This window comes from Primulina tabacum, chromosome 1 (genome assembly GCF_025594145.1).
Source record: "Primulina tabacum isolate GXHZ01 chromosome 1, ASM2559414v2, whole genome shotgun sequence".
NCBI lineage: Eukaryota > Viridiplantae > Streptophyta > Magnoliopsida > Lamiales > Gesneriaceae > Primulina > Primulina tabacum.
In genome coordinates this window covers 10292767-10316546 of record NC_134550.1, presented here as the reverse complement: position 1 = coordinate 10316546, position 23780 = coordinate 10292767, and the positions used below count along the sequence as shown (strand labels likewise).

The 23780-nt window shown below is 36.9% G+C and overlaps 1 protein-coding gene and 1 non-coding gene across 2 annotated transcripts; one reads left to right on the top strand and one right to left on the bottom strand.

Annotated features, from left to right (window-relative positions):
- Window positions 1-11660: 11660 nt before the first annotated feature.
- LOC142504581 (uncharacterized) lies at window positions 11661-12308 on the bottom strand. Its single transcript, XM_075617449.1, has one exon. The coding sequence runs from the start codon at window positions 12306-12308 to the stop codon at window positions 11661-11663; it is 648 nt and encodes a 215-aa protein (XP_075473564.1).
- Window positions 12309-13270: 962 nt separating this feature from the next.
- On the top strand, window positions 13271-13376 carry LOC142521283 (small nucleolar RNA R71). The gene has a single exon (XR_012814120.1). It is a non-coding gene; the product is annotated as a small nucleolar RNA R71 (small nucleolar RNA).
- The last annotated feature ends 10404 nt before the right edge of the window (window positions 13377-23780 follow it).

The following is a 23780-nucleotide window of genomic DNA, read 5'->3' as shown; positions in this document are numbered from 1 at the left end:
GCTTAACATTTCACATCTCGCACCCGAGCGGTGGAATTCTACCGCTCGGGCGCCAGCCTTTCTGCCCATTGTCCTCTTGGTTGGCACATTTTCTTCCCGATTTCAGTTTACGGCCAATTTACCTGCAAATTCGTCACTTACAAGTGAGACACGATCAAATGCACATGCTTACTCTAAAATGAACAAAATGTAAACGAAATGTACGCATGCACAATTGATAGGCTCATATAGTTTGTATTTTTATTGTCATATCTCTCATTGTTACAACTACCAACATGCTTAATTGACACATTTTTGTGTGATTTTATTGTAGAAGGAAGTTTTCTGCTCTTGCGATAAATCTGGGCCAAAGAAAATGATTTTATATCACAATTAAAGTTGCTGATATGATCTTAGTGGAAGATGTGGAGCAGAAGATGTTTTTGCATAAAGGCGTGACCACGCCTTGTGACGATTCCTTGGCTGCCTAGTGAGATAAGGAATTTTTATATCAAGGAAGAAATACAAGATAGAGTTTTTCCATAATAAATTCTATATTATTGGAGGATATTTTCTAGTATCTTTTAATTTTTAGGTATTAGGTTTTTATTTTTAGTTTAGTGGGCTTTTTAGCTTAAATAAAAAAAAACCCAAATCATACCACTATTCACAAAATATAAAGAGGGAGGCGGCTGAATTTTTACACAAAAAAAAAAGATTTCTCCAACCTTCTCCAACAACTCACGTGAAGAGCAAAAGAAAGGCGCAAGGATTTTCTCTCAACTTCTCTCCACACTTTTAGGCTAAGTTTTATTTTTGATTCAAGGGATATAGTATACTATTTTAATTTTATCACTGTGAGGTTTTTGCACTTTAATTTATTATTTTTGTTTGCCCAAGTATTCGTTGATTTATGATTTAATTATATGAATATTATACGTCAATTAATCTGACAATTTAATTTGATGTATGATTTTCTAATGCTAACCATGAATTCAGTGATCCGTAATTGTCATGAACGATTGGTACGTGAGTAGCAATAGGTTAGATGTGATGTGCTATCATAACATGTGTAATCTAAATAAATCGGTAAAACTCGATCTATCAATTGCAGCTATCTCGGTTGTTAGATTTTAGGATTAACAATTTTCACAAATCTAAAAACTATCTTTAATTAATATGAAACGCTATCGTGCCCAGTTTGTTATTGATAAGTTTTGACTGGATGCTGGGTTCGGTCAATTAATTTAGGAAAACACAAGAATTTTAGCGGCTATCCCTATAATTCTAAGGTTAATTGCTTGGAATAACTTGAATAAATTATTTGTTTGCCGATGAACAGTGATATAATTAAATAGTAGAACTCCCTTGAATCAGATCTTGCTCATATTAAATTCTTCATTTTATTCTAGTTGATTAACTATCATTTTAATTTATTATTTTCCATTCTTGGATAAATTTAGTTTAGCATTTTATTAAATTCATATACAAAAATCCCCCTTTTAATTGCATTATTGCTCGAAAAAAATCATCCTCCGTTCCCTGTGGATTCGACCTTACTCACCATTACACTAATTTTATTTAGAAAGTAGGAATTTAAGTTTGGTGGCACAACGACAGCGCACCAAATTTTGGCGCCGTTGCCGGGGAACGGTGCAAGGTTAGGTTTTTTTCGAGTTTTGCTATTATTATTTTTTTTATGTCTCATTCTTCTTGTACAGGTGATTCATCAAAAAAAGAAGAATTTGAGAACTTTTTGTTGTGAAATACTTCGAGATGTTTCATCGACAAGTATTCACAACTTTTGCCCAACAAAACGGAGAGCCATTCTACGCAGCATGGGAGAGATTCAATAATTTAGTAACAACATTCAGGAATCATGATTTTTCTAACTATGTCCTTCTTCGACTTTTCCTTAAAGGTTTGAATGCAGTTACACAAAGATGGGTATTTAATGGAGCACTAACAACTGGTAGCCCACTACTTAGTCGAGATGAAGATAGTGTGATATATTTGCTAAATGATATGGCCGACTTTGACTACCATCAGTATTGGCATCCTTCACTGCAGAGTTGGAGCCACCAATACACTCCACAAATTAGCCAATCTGATTTTACATATCAACCTTTCGAGCATCAAGAAGATGAGGGATATAGTCTTGAAATAATCATAAGTCGATTGAATGACATGGTAAACAAGCGCGTGGCATTGAATGAGGAAAATGTTGAGCCTCAATCTGAAGAAGTTTTGGAAGAAATATCACACGAAGATGAGGCACCAATGAAGTTGAGAGATGAACAAGCTCCTGAGACTATCGATTTGAGCTCGTCGATAATATCATCATATATACATCTAGGAGATCCTTGCCTTTCTCCATTACCGATTTCAACATATTTTGTTCTTCAAGAGCCAACGATGATACACTCATCTCATGCCTATTATTCAAAGTCACGTTTTGTTGAGGAGACGAGCTTACATTGCATACATCAAACCAAACTTGAGGGCACATGGAACCAAGACCCATATATGGTGTCATATGACACGTACTTTGGGCGTCAGCCGCTCTTTGAATGAGTGCTTTTGAGGGTCAAGCCGACAACTAAAAATCAAGCGCTTTTGGGAGGCAATCCAATTTTTTTTCTTATTATTTTTAATTTTTTTATTTTTATTTTTTTCACATAGTACAATTGTTATTACCTTTGTCCAGAAGATGTCTTCTAACAAGGCGTGACCACGCCTTACAAGAATATCACTTCTGCACCAAAAAAAAAAATTCCCAACACAGTGGATGTCTTTTGACAAGGCGTGATCACGCCTTGTCCGAAAACATCTTCTGAAAAAAAAATTGTCTTACACGCACTAGATGTTTTCTAGCAAGGCGTGATCACGCCTTGTGAGAAAACATCTTCTGATTTTGAAAAAAAAAAACAGAATTTTTGTTTGTTTTATCTAACCCTATTTGTTCTCACCCCCTTTCACATCTTTGTCACAGGCTTCGTCAACACCGCCACAGCAATAGAAAGCTTTGCTCCACGATGCCCAAAAATTTTCAGGGGAGTTTTCTAACTTCTTTTGCGTTTTTAGTGTCTACGTTGTGCATTTAATTTTTGTGTCATTGAGGACATTGCCACATATAGGTGTGGAGGGGGTACATATCTTTATTTCTAGTTTTATTTTCTATTTTTTCTATTTATTTGCATATTTATTCGGAAAAAAAATATTTATGAAAATAAAAAAAAAAAGAGGAAAGGAGATTACGACAGAGTGAAGTTGTTTGATCCATAAATCATTTAATATTTATTCGTTATCTCTCTCATTTGAATCTTGAATGCCTCTGATGCGAGTCTATGAAAAAAAAAAACCTGATGTTTTCTTTGTGTGCAACTGATTTTGTATTCTTACTGCTACATTTATGGGTAGTTGCTCTTGATGATGTATTGAAATGACAAGTGTTTGAGGTCTAACACACATACCATTTTTCTTTGGTGAGCTTTGAGCCTATGAGCAAACATTATATCATGCTCCATTTTATTTGATTGTGTGTTGGTCATGCATTATTAATTTTTCTAGAATTTGCATTGTTATACATGTCTTTGTTGACACCTTTTGATGGATGAGGTGCACAAACAAAAGTAAAGGGCATTTGGTTCAAACAGTTTTCTTTCGCATTATCTGTGCCGTTCTTTTGAGCCCACCTTGATTCATTATCCCTAGTGAGCCAAGTTCGAGCCTAAGCCTATTCGTTGGAAAATAACCACGTTACAAGCCATGATAAATATTTTTGTTGGTTATTCCTCTATTTGAACCTTGAATTGGAGAATCATACAAACTTTTCGCATTTAGCTGGAGCCAAGAAAGTGCAAATTGTTGATACGAGTGAGTAATGCTCGAAATCATCGTTTCAAAAAATCTCCTAATAAAAAAAATGAAAAAAAAAAGAAAAGAGAAAAAAAGATATATTTATAACGAAAAGAAAAAAATGAAAAAAAAGGGGAGTGAGAAGGAAAATAAGAGAAACGAAGAAAAAAAAATGCTCTTGGATGTTATAATGAAATTGGAGATGTTATTGTTAGCTGGATGCTATTGTCTTTGTGGAAAGTGTGTATGTGTTCTTCAGTTCCATAAACCGTTGTATTTCTTTCCTACCTAACCTCTAGCCACGATACAACCCATTTATAGCCCTTGTTTGTGCATTTTAATTCATTCATTTGGTAGAGGATATGATATATTTGCAAGCTTATGGTAAAAATTTTCAGTGTTTTGGCATGGGAGCTCCTTGATACATACCTAGACACTTACGAGTGAAATGAGCGAATCCTGTGAGGAGTGTTTGGACCCTATGCATTTTTATTTCTACACATTCGGATGGAAGCAATTGTTCATTATGTTGGTATGTTAGGTGCTTAAAAATTAAATTACTTTGGTGCATGACAAAATATTTTGCAGACAAGTGAATGAAGCAGAAAGAGGATAATGAGTTGAAATAATGAATCAAATTCTTTTATGTTTGAGGACAAGCATGATTTAAGTGTGGGAGATTTGATAGGCTCATATAGTTTGTATTTTTATTGTCATATCTCTCATTGTTACAACTACCAACATGCTTAATTGACACATTTTTGTGTGATTTTATTGTAGAAGGAAGTTTTCTGCTCTTGCGATAAGTCTGGGCCAAAAAAGATGATTTTATATCACAATTAAAGTTGCTGATATGATCTTAGTGGAAGATGTGGAGCAGAAGATGTTTTTGCATAAGGCGTGACCACGCCTTTTGACGATTCCTTGGCTGCCTAGTGAGATAAGAAATTTTTATATCAAGGAAGAAATACAAGATAGAGTTTTTCCATAAAAAATTCTATATTATTGGAGGATATTTTCTAGTATCTTTTAATTTTTAGGTATTAGGTTTTTATTTTTAGTTTAGTGGGCTTTTTAGCTTAAATAAAAAAAACCCAAATCATACAACTATTCACAAAATATAAAGAGGGAGGCGGCTGAATTTTTACACAAAAAAAAAAAGATTTCTCCAACCTTCTCCAACAACTCACGTGAAGAGCATAAGAAAGGCGCAAGGATTTTCTCTCAACTTCTCTCCACACTTTTAGGCTAAGTTTTATTTTTGATTCAAGGGATATAGTCTACTATTTTAATTTTATCACTGTGAGGTTTTGCACTTTAATTTATTATTTTTATTTGCCCAAGTATTCGTTGATTTATGATTTAATTATATGAATGTTATACGTCAATTAATCTGACAATTTAATTTGATGTATGATTTTCTAATGCTAACCATGAATTCAGTGATCCGTAATTGTCATGAACGATTGGTACGTGAGTAGCAATAGGTTAGATGTGATGTGCTATTATAACATGTGTAATCTAAATAAATCGGTGAAACTCGATCTATCAATTGCAGCTATCTCGGTTGTTAGATTTTAGGATTAACTGTTTTCACAAATCTAAAAGCTATCTTTAATTAATATGGAACGCTATCGTGCCCAGTTGGTTATTCATAAGTTTTGACTGGATGCTGGGTTCGGTCAATTAATTTAGGAAAACACAAGAATTTTAGCGGCTATCCCTATAATTCTAAAGTTAATTGCTTGGAATAACTTGAATAAATTATTTGTTTGCCGATGAACAGTGATATAATTAAATAGTAGAACTCCCTTGAATCAGATCTTTCTCATATTAAATTTTTCATTTTATTCTAGTTGATTAACTATCATTTTAATTTATTATTTTCCATTCTTGGATAAATTTAGTTTAGCATTTTATTAAATTCATATACAAAAATCCCCATTTTAATTGCATTTTGCTCGAAAAAAATCATTCTCCGTTCCCTGTGGATTCGACCTTACTCACCATTACACTAATTTTATTTAGAAAGTAGGAATTTAAGTTTGGTGGCACAACGACAGCGCACCATCAATGCAAACACACACAAAACTAATGTAACAAAATACGTAAAAATAACACCTATCAACCCCCCTCATACCGACCTTTTGCTTGTCCTCAAGCAAAATAGGTCACAGACCACACCCAAGACATGAAACAAAACATAAAGTAAAATTACTAAATCAACTCAACCGATGGCGAAACAGCAAACTGACATCTCCTGCCTCAGCGGGTTTTTGAAAACACCACAAAACATTTTTATTTTTCCAGAAAGTGTGGTCGTGTGTGCTGTAGGTTTTACTAGCTTGTGCTTCAGATAGTTTTGTTCGCAGAATCAAGTGGGTCGTCGAATCAACAATTCAACGCAAGTTTATCTCCTAATTTCTGTTTCCACTCGTGACCAACCAATAAACACAAAGTGGCATAATTTCATCGTTGTACAACGAGATTTTGGGAGTCAATATTCATAAGCGCTCAGGTGGTTCCAAAAAGATTGGGAGTACGCAGATCATTTTCAATATGCACTTGTCAGAAATTTCATCTGACATTCCTCAACACCTTACATCTCCATCTTTTTAGCCTTGGGATAGGATTTCATCCCTTTTTGGCTCCCCCAAACCTTACATCCCTTTTTTTTTAGTGCATAGTTTTCTCGTGTCTATGCCCTAGGCTCGGAATATAAGGTATGCTTATTTATCTGGCCTAGAGAAGAATTTTTAGGCTCTATGCACGATTGAGATGAAGGTTATTTGAGGGATACTTTGATTTTCTACTCGAGTTCATGCTACTGGTCAGTCACTCCTTTCAACAGATATTCATTCAAGTTCTACTCGCATCTCATTTTTTTCCAGTCTCCCTCAGAGATTATTTTAAACTCGACTATCATTCACACTACTACCAAAACTCACCATGTTTGCGTAAAGAAAAACTTAGAGTTCCTGATACCGGGGTGTTCATAACGAGTGACAAGACTAAGAAACATGCAAGTCATTAATCCCATAATCCTCATTGGCTACCAACCTACTTGTTTCACAATCAATTGACACACATGCAGTACACAAACGAAATGACCCCCTCATGGGGACATTGCACAAAAGACTGAAACACATAAATGCAAACACAGATGCAGAACACAAAAACACATGCAAAAATAAATGACAGAATGAAACAACAATAAGAACACAAAAATAATGCAGTAAACAATGAAACAAAAAGAAAGGGAACAGTAAACTCCCCTGATCAAGGCTCATCCTCATCCTGTTCTGGTGGTGGCACTTTTGATGCATCCCCCTGCTGATAATAGTCATACTGAAAATCGTAAGGGGGAACGAATGGCGGCGGCGGTGGTATGGTCCCTGGGTCTACGCCCCCTTGGACGAGCATCGTGCGCATCATGGAATCGACATAAGTAAAGTGTTCATTGAAGCTCGCGTTGACGCGATCCTGGTGAGTCATAAATGCGAGAGTCTCATCCATTTTTTCGTTTTGGGACCGCCTTCGGGGCTGGGAGCGACGTGGGGCAGTGGTGCTCGATCCACCGGTATCCCCCTCAAGAGCGAGAAAGTCTGTCTATCGTTTCGCGCTCTTACGCTGCATGTCCTCCACACAAATGGGCTTCATCGGTTGCAGCCATTCCTCGTCATTCCGGAAGACAACCCCCGCCCTGGCACACAGCTCTGATATGATAGTGGGAAAGAAAAGTCCGATGTGGCTGTTACGAATGCTCACCATGATTTGAGAGTTGATGAGCTTGCCCACGTTGATGGCATAGTCTTGCGATAAAGCATAGAGCACCACTGCCCGCTCCTTATGTACCTCACTCTTGTGGGATACTAGCATCATCCTCCTAGCCAAGAACAGATACCAAAGGGAAATATCGGTCTACAAATACCGCTCGTCAAAACAACTCGGTGGCCCCCCTACTGATTTCCAGGTCGTCCTTGGATGACATAAAGTCCCGAGTATCTCAGTGTAATCAACCTCGGCCGTTTCTAAGAGGGAGTTATTCGTAATAGAATCAAATGGCACAAGGCTCCCTCTAACAAAAGCCTTATCGTCTGTCCTCTCACCCACATTGGCATAGAATTCCCAAACTACTGACACCACCGCCGCCTTAGGTTTTTCGCCAAATTTTTTCCATCCCCGGTTCTCCAAACCCACAAGAGGTGCCAAGAATCTATCCTCCAATTTCTTACGGAATCCCCTCTCGACAATCGGGTTTCGATGAATTTTGGCATGCTCATACCGAGCCCGAGCCGTCTCATTTACAAAGCGAGTTCTATTAAAAGACAAAGATGAAGAGGAACCAGGAATACCTTTCAGTTTCTTGAGTGCCATGGTGGTAGATGATGGAGATGGTGACCAGAGAGAGAAGGCTTCTTGATTTTGAACGAAGATTGTGAACCACGTTGGTTGAACCCGGATTTGGGAGAGAATTACTGCAAAGAAAACGAGAGTGAGCACCGGTAGAAATGAGGGGTTAGGGTGAAATTCGCACATAATGAGAAAAGGGAAAGGGGAGGGGCGATTTTATGTGTAGTCGTGTCCGAGCGATAAAATTTTACTGCCCGAGCGCCGACTGCACTGGAAATTTCTTTTTAGGGCAGAGCCATTCGCGAATATTACCGCTCGGTCGTGAACGTTTCCCGTTTTTTTAATTTTAAATTTTTTTTAATGAAAAATAAGAATAAGGACAATTAGAATAAACTAACAAATAATAAGTAACGAAGGAAATGAACTAAAATGATAAAGTAGAATCAAGTATAAGATAAGGAAAGAGAGGTAGTTCTCAATTTATAGTCGAGAGCTTGACTGTCGGTCAGTGTCAGTTCGGACTGTCTTGGAACCAGGCGATTCCAAGTTGTGGCTCAATTGTGCCACCCCTGTAGTGCTTCACCGTAAATGTCCCATCTTTTCCATCTTGTAGTTCTACAGCTCCCGATGGGTGAAGTTTAGAAATCACGAATGGACCAGACCATCGCGAATTCAATTTTCCGGGAAACAGTCGCAACCGGGAGTTGTAGAGTAGGACATTTTCTCCTTCTTTGAATTCCCTTTCGATGATTCGTTTGTCATGAGCCCTCTTTGTCATCTCCTTGGATGATAATGTGAGATCATATGCCAGATTCTGGAATTCTTCCAACTAGTCAAATTGAAGCAAATGTCGTTCACCTGCATCAGTAAAGTTAAAGTTAAGTGCTTTTGTTGCCTAGTATGCTCGATGATCTAACTCTACAGGTAAATGACATGCTTTACCAAACAGTAGCCTATATGGTGTAGTGCCTATAGGTGTTTTAAAAGCAGTCCTATATGCCCAAAGAGTATCATCTAACCTTACAGACCAGTCTTTCCGACTGACACCTACCACTTTTTCCAAAATCCGCTTGATCTCTTGGTTAGACACTTCTATTTGACCACTCGTCTGGGGCTGATAGGTGGTAGAGATCTTATGTGTGATACCATATTTGCTCAAAAGTTTTTCAAATAGTTTGTTGCAAAAATGGGTGCCACCATCACTAATGATTGCTCTTGGTGTTCCGAATCTATTAAAAATATTTTTCTTTAAAAATTTCAGGACCACCTGAGCATCATTAATGGTATATGCTTCTGCATCTACCCTCTTAGACACATAATCAACCGCAACCAAAATGTATTTTTTCGTGAACGAACTGGGAAACGGTCCCATGAAGTCTATCCCCCACACATCAAAAACATCACAATCAATGATATTGTTTAATGGCATTTCATGATGGTTAGAGATGTTACATGTCCGCTGGAATTTATCACAAGCAAACACATAAGAACGAGCATCCTTAAATAGGGTCGGTCAAATAGAAGCCACATACAAGTACCTTAGATGTTGTCCTTGTTAGTCCAAAATAGCCACCTACCTCACGGTCATGACAATGGTCGAGAATTTGACCAAACTCTTCCTCTGCAACACACCTTCTTATCATGGAATCTGCACAAATCTTAAACAAAAATGGTTCCTCCCAAAAATAATGCTTCACGTCAGAAAAGAAATTTTTTCGTTGGTGAAATGATAGATTGGGTGGTGGTGTGCCTGTGACAAGAAAGTTAGAAAATTTTGCATACCAAGGACAGTGTTTCACCTCAAATAGCTGCTCATCAGGAAACCAATCATTAATAGTATGATCTACACAGTCATTACTCATAAGCTCCAATCTAGACAAGTGATCCGCTACCACATTCTCAACACCATTCTTATCCTTTATTTCTAAATCAAATATTTGTAACAATAAAATCCACCTAAGTAGGCGTGGCTTTGCATCTTTCTTATCAAGTAGATATTTCAGTGCAGAGTAGTCTGTGTAAACAATGACTTTGGACAAAACAAGGTATGAATGAAATTTGTGAAGCGCGAATACTACTGCAAGTAATTCCTTTTCAGTTGTTGCATAATTCAATTGAGCCTCATCTACGGTCTTATTTGCGTAGTAAATTGTATGAAATACCTTATTTTGCCACTGGCCAAGCACCGCCCCAACCGCGGTATCACTGGCATCGCACATGACCTCAAAAGGTAGATCCCAATCCGGTGCCACCAAAACAGGGGCCGTCATAAATAAAGAAGATAGAGGTTTGGCAATTTTAGAAAAATCTTTAATAAAACGCCGATAAAAACCGGCGTGGCCTAGAAAACTTTTAACTCCCTTTATGGATGTCGGAGGTGGTAAGTTCTTGATAACTTCTACTTTTGCCTTATCCACCTCTATTGCACTGATATTTGTGCCCGAATACTATGCCTTCTTGTACCATAAAATGGCACTTTTGCCAATTCAGCACCAAATTCGTCTCCTCCCATCTCATCAATACCACCTTCAAATTCTGCAAACAGTCATCAAAAGAAGAGCCAAATATCGAGAAGTCATCCTTAAATATTTCAAGGAAAGTTTCTATCATGTCATGAAATATCACGGTCATACATCGTTGAAACGTGGCTGGGGCATTACACAAACCAAAAGACATTCGTCTATAGGCAAAGGTGCCATAAGGACAAGTGAATGTAGTTTTCTCTTGGTCCTCAGGCGCAATCATTATTTGGTTATACCCTGAATACCCATTCAAAAAACAATAAAACTCATGACCCGCTAACCTATCAAGCATTTTATCAATGAAGTGAAGTGGAAAGTGGTTTTACGGGTGGCATCATTCAATTTCCTATAGTCGATGCACACGCGTCATCCCGTAACTGTCCTAGTGGGTATTAATTCATTTTGTTCATTTGTGATAATAGTAATCCCACCTTTTTTCGGTACACATTGAACATGACTTACCCATGCACTATCAGATATGGGATAGATAATACATGCATCAAGGCGTTTGATAGTTTCTGCTTTTACTACCTCTTGCATATTTGGATTTAATCTTCTCTGAGGTTGCACCAGAGGTGAATATTTGTCTTCCATCAATATCTTGTGCATGCAGACCGATGGATTGATCTCTTTGATATCCGCCACCTTCCACGCAAATGCACTCTTGTGCGCTTTCAAAACTTTCAGCAGTTTGCCTTCCATCACATCTATCAAATCAGAAGAAATAATCACAGGAAGTTTACTATTCTCACCTAGATAGACGTATTTCAGATTTGGAGGCAATGCCTTGAGCTCAAGAGTTGGTGGCTCCGCTATGCTTGACTTCTGAGGGGTTAAGTCTCTCCGATCCCCCAAGTCCTCTAATTGCATCTTTATTGGCCTCTTCCAAGGATGGTTGTCATTAAGGTATGCCACAATTTCAGATTTCTCCTCATCCAATTCGTCTTCTCACAATTTAGTAGTGAGAGTGGCGTCCAAAAGGTCCTTAATAGCATCCTGCACATAGTCACACACAAGCGAATCAAAAGCATCAATTCTAAAACAAGTATTAGAATGTAGTGTGTGCTTAAGTGCATTAAAGACATCAAAAGTAATCTCCTTTTCCCCCACTCTCAATCTCAACTGCCCTTCCTGTACATCAATTAGATCCTTGCCAGTTGCAAGGAATGGCCTCCCCAATATCAACGGCATCTCTATGTCCTCCTCCATGTCAAGCACCACAAAATCTGCCGAAAAAATAAATTTGTCCACTTTCACTAGCACATCCTCAATAACCCCTAGTGGATACTTGACAGATCTGTCTGCTAGCTGTAAAGACATTCTCATTGGCTTAGGTTCTCCCAATCCAAGTTTCCTAAACACAGACAAAGGCATGAGGTTAATACTTGCACCAAGACCACATAAGGCTTTATGAAAAACAACATCACCAATCATGCAAAGAATAGAAAAACTCCATGGATCCTTAAGTTTTGGTGGGATCTTGTTTTGCACCAAAGCAGAGAAATTTTCAGTTAGATTTACCATCATGTGATCCTCCAATTTTCTCTTATTTTCTAAGATGTCCTTCAGAAATTTTGCATAGCTAGGAATTTGCATCGAAGCATCGGCAAAAGGAATATTGATGTGTAATTTTTTAAATACCTCAAGAAACTTACCGAATTGCGCATCAAGTTTTGCTTTTTTCAATGCTGCAGGGAAAGGAGAATGTATAACAATTTTGGATGGTGCATTGGGTGCTGTGTAGAGTTAGAAGACTTACCTTTTGATGTCTCAGCCTGTGCATCCGGCAATTGACTTTTTTCTTTTTCTCGGGACTCTAAAATTTTCCCACTCTTTAACTCGATGGCCTTCACTTGCTCTTTTGGATTGGTCTCTGTGTTACTTGACAAGGTGCCCGGCTCTCTACTTGCTATCATCTTAGCTAACTGTCCAATCAGATTCTCTAGTCCCTTTATCGATGCATCTTGGTTTTGGAGTCTAGTTTCGGTAGAAGAGATGAACTTAGACATCATCTGCTCCAAATTGAACTTTTCTTCTCTAGGAGGGTCTGATCTGTACATCGGTTGTTTTCCATACGGCTGTCCACCCTGTGGTATATTCTGGCTGTTTTGACCACCCCACGATAAGTTGGGATGTTGCCTCCATCCCTTGGACGGTTTTGGACTCCCACTTGATTCACTGGTGCCTCGTTTTGCATATAGAAGGGATTGTCATCTTGACAGTCCTTCGCAAATTATTCACCTCCACACTTATCACAAAATATCTCTTGAAGACGCATAGCCGTGCCACCCATATTCAGGCCGTCCAATTTCCCGTTCAAGACATCAAGTTGCGCAGTAATAGCAGAAAGGTAAGTTACATGGTGAACTCCTGCACTTCTCCACTGGTTGTTTCTTTCAGATTGAGGATGATAGCTGCTAGCTGCCATTACCTCCAGCAACTCATATCCTTCTTCGGCAGTTTTTCTCAATAGGTATCCACAAGCAGCAGAATCTATCATAGTACGATTAGGAGTAAGCAAGCCATAATAAAAGGTTTGAACGACTAAACCAAGTGGAAATTCGTGATGTGGGCATCTCCGCAATAGATCTTTGAAACGCTCCCATGCCTCATAAAAAGACTCTTGCTCGAATTGAGCAAATATGGTGATATCTACCCGTAGCTTTATGGTCTTAGATGGAGGAAATTATTTAATGAGAAATGCTTTCGCCATGTCCTCCCATGTGGTGAATGAACATACAGGCAAATAATTTAACAATGCTTTAGCTTTGTCACGTAAGGAGAAAGGAAATAAATGCAACCTAACAGCATCATCAAAAACCCCATTAAATTTAAAAGTATCGCAAATTTCAAGAAAATCTGCTATATGCGTGTTTGGGTCATCTAATGCTCTGGACCGTATTCTGAATCATCTGAATTATAGCTGGCTTGATTTCTAAGTGGTTTGCCCGCACAATAGGCCTCACAATGCTGGGGCGTGCACCATCCAAAGAAGGTTGGGCATACTCTAGCATCGGTATGCGGCGTGGCACCTCAAAGTGTCTATTTTCATGGTGCTCCTCCTCATGCTCGTGCTCGTGCCTCTCCATCAGTTCCTTCAGTCTCTGCTGTTGTCTTCTTCTGCGGAAAGTTCTTTCAATTTCAAGGTCAAACTGCTCAAGCTCCACGTCAAGTGACTTTGGCATGCATTGGAATAGATATCTGGAATTGAATATGGAGTGTTAGCTCAAGAAAAATAGAACAATGCTAAAGAAAATAACAAAAAATAAAATTGCGAATTAAAAATCCCCAGCAGCGGTGCCAAAAACTTGATCGAGCAAAACTTGCACTGTAAAACTCTTGGTCCAAATTAATAATATTTAAGCTCAAAATAATCGCAAGTGCACGATGTCAAATTATAATATAATGTACTAGAGTACGAGTATCGTTCCATTAGATACTGTATTTTTCAATTATTATCTTCGGTTATTAAATCTTTAGCAACGAAATTTGGATAATTTTTTTCTACTACTACAATTAAATATAAATTCAAAGATAAAATTTAAGAATTAAATGATGAGATATATAATCTAGAAAGATTAATTAGAATTAAATTAAAAATAAATTTGTTAGGAATTTCGGTTCACCTACCCCTCGTTATTTATTTAATTCGTTCGATAGTGGTCTACGCTTCCGACATGATTTCCTATTCAATTGAACACACCCTCTCGAGCTATGCCAAACTAATTCTACTAAGTGAAGTAATTAAATTTCTTTAATTATTTATCAAAGGTGAATCGCATGCTGATCTATGAACTCCCCCAGCTTTCGCCCCTTAAGACTATGACTATCGACGCGTATCCGACTTCATATTTCTATGTAAATTGTAAATCTACGTACTATACTACTCGTTCCTATCACAAGTTATTCCCTCGAACTCACTCGCGATATAAAATTTGTTATTAAAGTTAGCTATGCTCTAATAACATGATAGCACAATAGCATAATCAAGAATAAACCAAAAAATCGAAATATGAATTAACTAAATCGGTTTCGAGGTAGGATCCCCTTAAATCCCAACAAAAATGAAAGTTTAGCTACTCGATGTCATAATTAAACTAAGCAAACAATGTTTAAATAGGAGAAAATAAACTCGAAATACTAGACGTGACGAGATCTGCGAAGAACGGTGCCCAAAAATCTCAAAATCTTCAATCCAAGCGCAAAATCCTCTCCAAGGCTTGTGGTGGCTGCTAGATAATGAAAAATCTCCTTACTGACTCGTCCAAATCCCTTTCATATCCCTCTCTCTTCAGAAATTAAGGGAAGAAATCGGCCACACAATCTTGCCAAATTTAAGTGACGCTCGAGCGCTAAAGTTCTACCGCCCGAGTGCCAACTTCTCTGTAAGTTTCTCGTTAAGTGCGGCACTCACGCTCGGGCGGTAATATTCTTCCGCCCGAGCGCCACATCCTCTGGAGTTTAGCTTAACATTTCACATCTCGCACCCGAGTAGTGGAATTCTACCGCCTGGGCGCCAGCCTTTCTGCCCATTGTCCTCTTAATTGGCACTATTTTCGTCCCGATTTCAGTTTTTCGGTCAATCTACTTGCAAATTCGTCACTTACAAGTGAGACGCGATCAAATACACATGCTTACTCTAAAACGAACAAAATGTAAACGAAATGTACGCATGTACAATACAAATACACACAAAACTAATGTAATAAAATACGTAAAAATGACACCTATCAATTTTCAAGTTGAAAAGCTTAATAATAGATTCAAGGATGAGGGAGTTGAACTTCTTAAACTTAATTGTGCTTAGGAACCTAAAGAAAATTTTAAGCTTCTTAATGTTGATCATATCTATCGACTTGCTGAGAAATTATATTATCTTGATTTCGATTCATAAGATTTGCATCACTTGATAATGTAATTGGATCACTATAAACTTGATGTTGTTGGCCATGAAAGATTTCAAAATTTATCAACTATTTTTGAATTATGTCGAAGATTAATTTAGACTAATAAGTCAGGAACCTACGATTTTATTGACAGGTGATTTATACACTTTTATCTACGCCGTTTACTTATTTATCGAATCTGATATATTTATTTAATTGACATGTTGATTCGTCTTGTTTTAACTCTCCTCGTTTCTACAACAACAACGGAACGAGCATTTTCGGCAATGAAACTTGTTAAAAAGCTCTTCGTAACAATATGGAAGCCGAGTTTTTCGGAGATTCTATGGTAATCTACATCGAACGAGATTTGGTTGAAAAAATTGATAACGATTTAATAATTAATGAGTTTTATTCTAAGAAAAATAACTCCATGTTTTTGAAGGTATTAAATATTAATACTCTTGTTCTATGTTTTCATGAAATCAATGTTTACATATTTTTTATTTTAAATTTTTTAGTTAATTATTTATTTTATTAAATACAGTATGAGACTGAGCCAACCCCAGGTAATTTTGAATCATGGCTCCGCCCCTATCTTCAAGTTTGATCGAAGTGTAACAAAAAAGCAATTTGAGCAAGATTAATATGTGTTTTCTAGATAACAATTAATTAGCAGATTTTATGCAAAACCCAGTTTGTAAAATCATATTCCACGAGATTAAGGAGATTTATTTCATATATATATTTCATATATATATATAATATTAATTTTGTAGTGAAAAGTAAAAATTTATGGTAAAAAATAAAAATCTCAAACTCTCAAAATTATCAACTACACACCTTATAATATTTTTTTCTCAACTCAATTGTAATTTTCTTCACAAATGAGAGATCTATTTATAGAAAATCTTTACAAATAATCCAAAAATAAATTTATCATTACCTACATCATCACACACTAATTTTCAATATTTACAACTCTTATTTTCAACATTCAAATATTCAATACACACATTTTAAATATTATTTTTCAACACTCCCCCTTGTGATGATGATCATAATGATTGTCTTCATTACGTGTTTTTATACTGCCTCGTTAAAAACCTTACTAGGAAAAACCCATTGGGATAAAAATCATAGTAAGAGAAAAAGAGTGCAGTCACGTAAACTCCCCCTCATGCTGACACGAACAATTCTTCACAAATTTTGTAGATTGCGCATCCCAATATTATATATGTGCTTTCTGAATATTGTCGTAGGAAGTGCCTTTGTGAAGAGATCTGATGAGTTTTCACTTGATTGAATGTGACGAACATCAATATATTTATTCTTCTCAAGCTCCTTGGTGAATGCGAAGAACTTAGGAGGAATATGTTTAGTTCTGTCGCTTTTTATGTATCATTCTTTCATTTGAGCAACACATGTAGCATTATCTTCATATAGTATCACAGGCTTCTCATCAAATGATAATCCGCATGAGATTTGGATATGTTGGGTCATTGATTTTAACCACACACAATCACGACTTGCTTCATGTAGTGCAATAATCTCGGCATGATTTGATGAAGTTGTTACGAGCGTTTATTTCTGCGAACGCCAAGAAATTGCAGTGCCTCCACGAGTAAATACATATCCAGTTTGGGAACGTGCCTTGTGTGGATCAGATAAGTATCCAGCATCGCCATAACCAATTATACTTGGATTAGCATCTTTTGAAAACAAAAGTCCCAAGTCTGTCGTTCCTCGTAGATAACGGAATATATGTTTAATTTCGTTCTAGTGTCTCTTTGTTGGATTGTACTAAATCTTGTCAATAAATTTACTGCAAAAGATATATCGGGCCTTGTACAATTTGTAAGATACATAAAGGCACCGATAGCACTTAGATATTGAAACGTCTCGCTCATTTTTAAAATTCTACTAGACATTTTTTTTAAAATAAAAGCTTCGCAATCTCGAAATAACATTTAAAAATGATCTTAAATATTTGACAATAAAATAACGCAGTTTTAAAATTTCCAAGCTACTCCAAAATCAAACGTAAACGTAAACGAATAAAAAGCTTAAAATCGTCAACGTATAAAAAGGTTCATCTCCTCTCAAATCTCATAAATCATAATGCGGAAAACATGCGGTCCTCAGGTCGTGTCACCGCAACAGAGCTGCCTACTCAGAGTTCAGGACCTCCAGTCTCCTCAGCAACAAGCTCACCTGCATCACACATGCCTAGTGAGTCTAAAGACTCAACACACTTGTACCAGTAATAACAAGTACATATACGCAGCACACAACAGTGAAAAATAGCATAATCAACATACATTTCATGAGCTTACAAACATGAACATAAGCGTGTCGTGTAAAATCGTAACATGTCAAAACATGTCTCATCATGTTATCATATCGTATGCGTAACCGTGATCTGTCAAAACATGGTAATAGCATGTATCATCGTATTAGCATATACGTGTTAAAATCTTAATTTGAATTCCGTTCATTAGCTGTGACTTTCGTATCATCATGTCATCATGTCAGTCGATGGATCCATCTACGTGTAACCGCGGTACCCGACGGCGGGGGACATCAGGGACACTCTCACCCGTCAACTGAACTGAACCCGAGCCTATCATATCATCATATCATGTCAATGGAAATACGATCGTCGGGCTCTCTCTGGGGCCTTCTCCCGTAAACGGGCTCCCTCTGGGATCTTTTCCCTCACGATATCTCCAATTATATCATCATGTCAACGTGTTAGTCACAACTAAATCACTTCCTTCAAAACGTGTCATCATATTCATCACTTAATAAAAGAATGCATATACGTAATTTTTCCTTTAAACCAAGCATGCACCGTATTTATCATAATTGCGTCAAAATCGTAAACATGATGCATAAACATTTAAAATATCATAATTTTGTGCTCAGGGCGCTGCCAGGACCAAAATCTCACCCCGGATGCAAAATGACCATTTTGCCCCTAGAAACCCAAAAATTACCGTTTTACCCCTGGACCTCTAAAATTGACCCGAATCTTACCAAACTCCTTAAAATGTTCCAAAACATATTTAAAACCATTCTTAGACGTAAACCCGAGCCCATTTCATAACTTAACCGATTCATTTTAAAATTTAGACCGAGGTCCCGGTTTTAACCCGAATTGAACCGAAACTCAATCAAATTATTCCCAACTTTTTACCATATCTTAAAAACACTTAAAAGGTCCTAAAACAATGTCATTAGACTTTCCAACTCACGGCTGATATTTCCAGAAATGCCCAAACCTCTCGGTCCTATCCTTTTTAGCCACCTCATGTATACCTTTCTCCCCAAAACTCACGCCACAAGTTAAGCCCGTCGCACCAGCCATGAACCCGATCACCAAGGACCTAGACCAGACCCCAAGCCACCTAACCGAACCAAGCTCCCAGCCCCATGCACGCATCTAACCGCTAGGAACCGAGACTTCACCACAAACCTCCTACCGAGACCCAAATCACTCCCCACCTCGCCCGATCGCCCATCCTCTTGTCTCCAGCATGGCTCGAGCCATTCCAGACCCTGACTCAGACCCACCAGGGTCTGGTCCAGGGCTGGAGAAGACTTTCGCACGACTGGTGTACAAGAAACCAAGGATCGAACCACTAGCACAAAGCCCCAATCTACATGGCCCTCACGGTTTCGAACAAAACCTTATCAACTTCACGCTCCTGCACCTACAACTCTCACTCTCGATCTGCACATGCCCTTGACAACCCAACACAGCAGCCCCTTGCACCACATAACAGAAATCGTGAGTAGCAATTAAAAGAAATGCATGGCAAAGATGAAAAACCGAAAAGAATTCTTCCTGTTCAAGGACCGATCGAATAGTTTCACACATGAAGTATATATATACGTGAATGATACAGCAAAGGGGATACAAAGCATTCCTTAAATGATGCACACACGCGAGGGACCCGAGATGGAAGCCGGAGGAAATTCTATGCAAGTACAAGTGGAAAACCGATGGGGCCTTTAGCTATAATTGATGAAAACGAGAGGGAGACTGGTGCTCTGAATGGGGTGTACGGCTGGTACAAATTTTAGGTTTAGGGTAAATGGTGTTTAAGGGTTAATTATATAGATAAAATATTAGTTAATGGGCCTAAATTGTTTAATTAAAGATTAAAAAGATAAATAAGTCCTATAAACTCAAAAGTAGGCTCATTAAGCCCAAACTCACTCCCGAAAAATATTTCGTGTTGAAACGATTTTGAAAATAATAGCCGAACCATTAAAAAGTCCTTTGATTCGATAAAATTTGCGTACCGTTAAAAATAAAGTCATGTGGGTAAAAATACCCAATAAAATCTCATTTTCGAAAAATACACTTAAAAACGCTTTAAATTAATTTATAAAAATAAATCGTGTAATAAAAATAATTTTCCTGAAAATTCTTCGGACTCCGATCCTCATTCGAGCGTGAAATGCACCTAGAAACCCTAATGCATGAACTTATAAAATAACATGAAATAAATTCTACCATGCATGAATTATGCATAAAATACATAAAAATAATTAAACATAATTTAATAAAATAAACAAGCATTTAATGCATTAAAACAATTTAATAACATACCAAAGAAATTTAATAATTTGCATGCATGTGGTTCACGTGGACTTTCCGATTTTCGGGACGTTACAGATATGGTACTTCTGGACCAAGAATATCTTCATCATCTTCACATGGACGGAATGGATCTTTTTCTATATTTAATTATCTAACAACCATTGGAGTACTTAAAGGATTTGATTTATCCATATTAAAACGTTTAAGGATCTTTTCTGTATAATTTGTCTGGTGAACGAATATTCCACATTCTTTTTGTTCAATTTGTAAACCCAGACAATACTTGGTTTTTCCAAGATCCTTCATTTCAAATTCTTCTTTCAAATATAACACAACTTCTTGAATTTTCTTATTCGTTCCAATGATATTTAAATCATCAACATATACAGCAATAATTACGCATCCGGATGTTGTTTTCTTAATGAAAACCCAAGGGCATATTGAATTATTTACATATCCCTTTTTCATCAAGTAATCACTTAGCCGATTATACCACATTCGGCCGGATTGCTTTAACCCATATAATGATCTTTGTAATTTCACAGAATAACATTCTCGGGGTTTTGAACTTTGTGCTTCAGGCATCTTAAATCCTTCAGGGATTTTCATATATATATTACTATCAAGTGATCCATATAAGTAAGCTGTAACAACATCCATAAGACGCATTTCTAAATTTTCAGATACCGCCAAGCTAATCAAATACCGAAACGTAATTGCATCCATCACGGGAGAATACGTTTCTTCATAATCAATTCCAGGCATTTGAGAAAAACCTTGTGCAACAAGTCGAGCTTTATATCTAACAATTTCATTTTTCTCATTTCGCTTTCGAATAAAAACCCATTTGTATCCAACAGGTTTTACACTTTCAGGTGTAAGGACTATAGGTCCAAAAACATTACGTTTATTTAGCGAATCCAATTCAACCTGGATGACATCTTTCCATTTTGTCCAATCCTGCCGATTTTTACATTCACCAAAAGATTTTGGTTCATGATCTCATTATCATTTATGATGTCAATTGCCACATTATAAGAAAATATATCATCAATTTCTTTATATCTTTTCGGTTCCATATTTTTCCAGTATTAATATAATTGATAGAGATTTCACGATTCTCGTCAGTTTGTAGTTCTGACAGAACATTTTCATCATCATGTGTTTTTCAGGAACATCATTCTCTATTTTGTGATCATCATGTGTTTCTTCAGGAACATCATTATCTATTTTGTGATCATCGTGTTTCTCTATGAATTTTCTTTTTTCGAAGATTTTTATCCTTGGAACCGACTGGTCTTCCAAGCTTCAGGCGTTTAATGACATCATGAGTATCTTCAATTTGTTTCTTCGGAATTTCAATTCGAGCAGGGGCATTTGCAGCATGTATATATGATTTAGTTACCCCTTTTGTATCTGCAAATGCATCTGGTATTTGATTTGCTATTCTTTGCAAGTGCACAATTTGCTGTACATCTTTTTCACATTATTTTGTTCTTGGATCCATATGTAACAATGATGATACATACCATGTAATTTTCTTTTCGGTATGTTTCTTATCTTCACCTAACATTGGGAAGATTTCCTCGTTAAAATGACAATCAGCAAAACGTGCTGTGAACACGTCACCTTTCTGAGGTTCAAGATATCGAATGATTGATGGACTATCATAACCGATATAAATTCCAATCTTTCTTTGAGGTCCCATTTTCTTTCGTTGCGGTGGTGCAATAGGCACATACATCATACATCCAAATATTCTCAGATGAGAAATGTCTGGTTCTTTACCAAATGCAAGCTGCAATGGGGAGTATTTATGATATGCACTTGGTCTGATGCGAATTAATGCAGCAGCATGTAAAATTGCATATCCCCATATAGAAATAGGGAGCTTTGTTTTCATAATCATTGGTCTAGCAATCATTTACAGACGTTTAATCAATGATTCAGCCAATCCATTCTGTGTATGTACATAAGCAACAGGATGCTCAACAATGATTCCCATAGACATACAATAATCATTGAAAGTCTGGGAAGTAAATTCACCAGCATTATCAAGTCTAATTTTCTTGATCGTATAATCCGGAAATTGATTCCTCAATTTTATTATTTGAGCAAGTAATCTTGCAAATGCAATATTTCGAGTTGACAATAAACATACATGTGACCATCTGCTGGAGGCATCAATCAATACCATAAAGTATCTGAATGGTCCACATGGTGGATGAATTGGTCCACAAATATCACCCTGAATACATTCAAGAAACATTGGTGATTCAGTTTGGATTTTGACTAGTGATGGTCTTATAATAAGTTTTCCAAGAGAACATGATTTACATTGAAACTTATTATTCTGAAAGATCTTCTGGTCTTTCAGCGGATGACCATGTGTATTTTCTATAATTCTTCGCATCATTGATGAACCAGGAAGTCCCAATCGATCATGCCAATTTGTTAATATTGAAGAATTATCAACTACCATGTTTGATTCAATGAGACTTATATGTGTATAATGCAATCCAGTAGGGAGCATTGGTAGTTTTTCAATCACATATTTCTTTCCTGATTTATATGTGGTAAGACACATATATTTCTCATTCCCTTCATTCATTGTTTGAGTATCATACCCATGGAAATATATATCATTAAAACTCAACAAATTTCTTTTTGATTGTGGTGAATATAAAGCATCATTGATAAAAAATTTGTACCATTAGGTAACAAAAATTGTGCTTTACCACATCCTTTAATCAAGTCTACAGGACCTGATATTGTATTCACCATTGTTTTTGTTGGTTTTAGTTCCAAGAAATATCTTTTATCTCGAAGGATAGTGTGCGTTGTACTACTATCGGGTATGCAAACTTCAGCTTTATTCATAGCATTTTCCATGTTTGAACTTCAAAAAAAATATGCAATGAAATAAAATTACTGACAATACATTTATAAAAATAAAATAAAATAAAATACAATACATAAGTAAAAATATAACACACGATAAAACATTATCATACAAGTACATGGAAATATTTTACATATTTATTCCACCAGCAAATTGATCATTGTCTGAGAAATCAATCAGAAAATCTCCGGCATCAAAATGAGTTGAATCACTCAAAGGTTCACTCTGTTCAGTGAAGTTGGTCTCCTTTTCTTTCCCCTTTATTGATTCTTTATAAAGTTTACAAAGGTGCTCAGGGGCTCGACAAATACGGGACCAATGTCCTGGAGTACCACATCTGAAACTAGAACTTTCAAATCTTTTTGAGTAATTCTCATTAACACTCATATTTTCATGATGCCTTTTCTGTGGATGGTTTGGGATACTCTTTTGAGATGAGTTATGGAAGTAACTATCTCGATTATTTTCAAAACCACGGCCGCGTCCACGACCACGACCACTTCCACATCCACGTCCACGTCCACGACCACAACCTCGATTTCGTCCTCGACCAAAATCTTGTCTATAACTTTGATTTTGGTTTCCAGATTTAAATTCATTTTTGTTTACGACATTCACTTCAGGAAATGCCGTTGAACCAGTGGGTCGTGCCTGATGATTTCTCATTA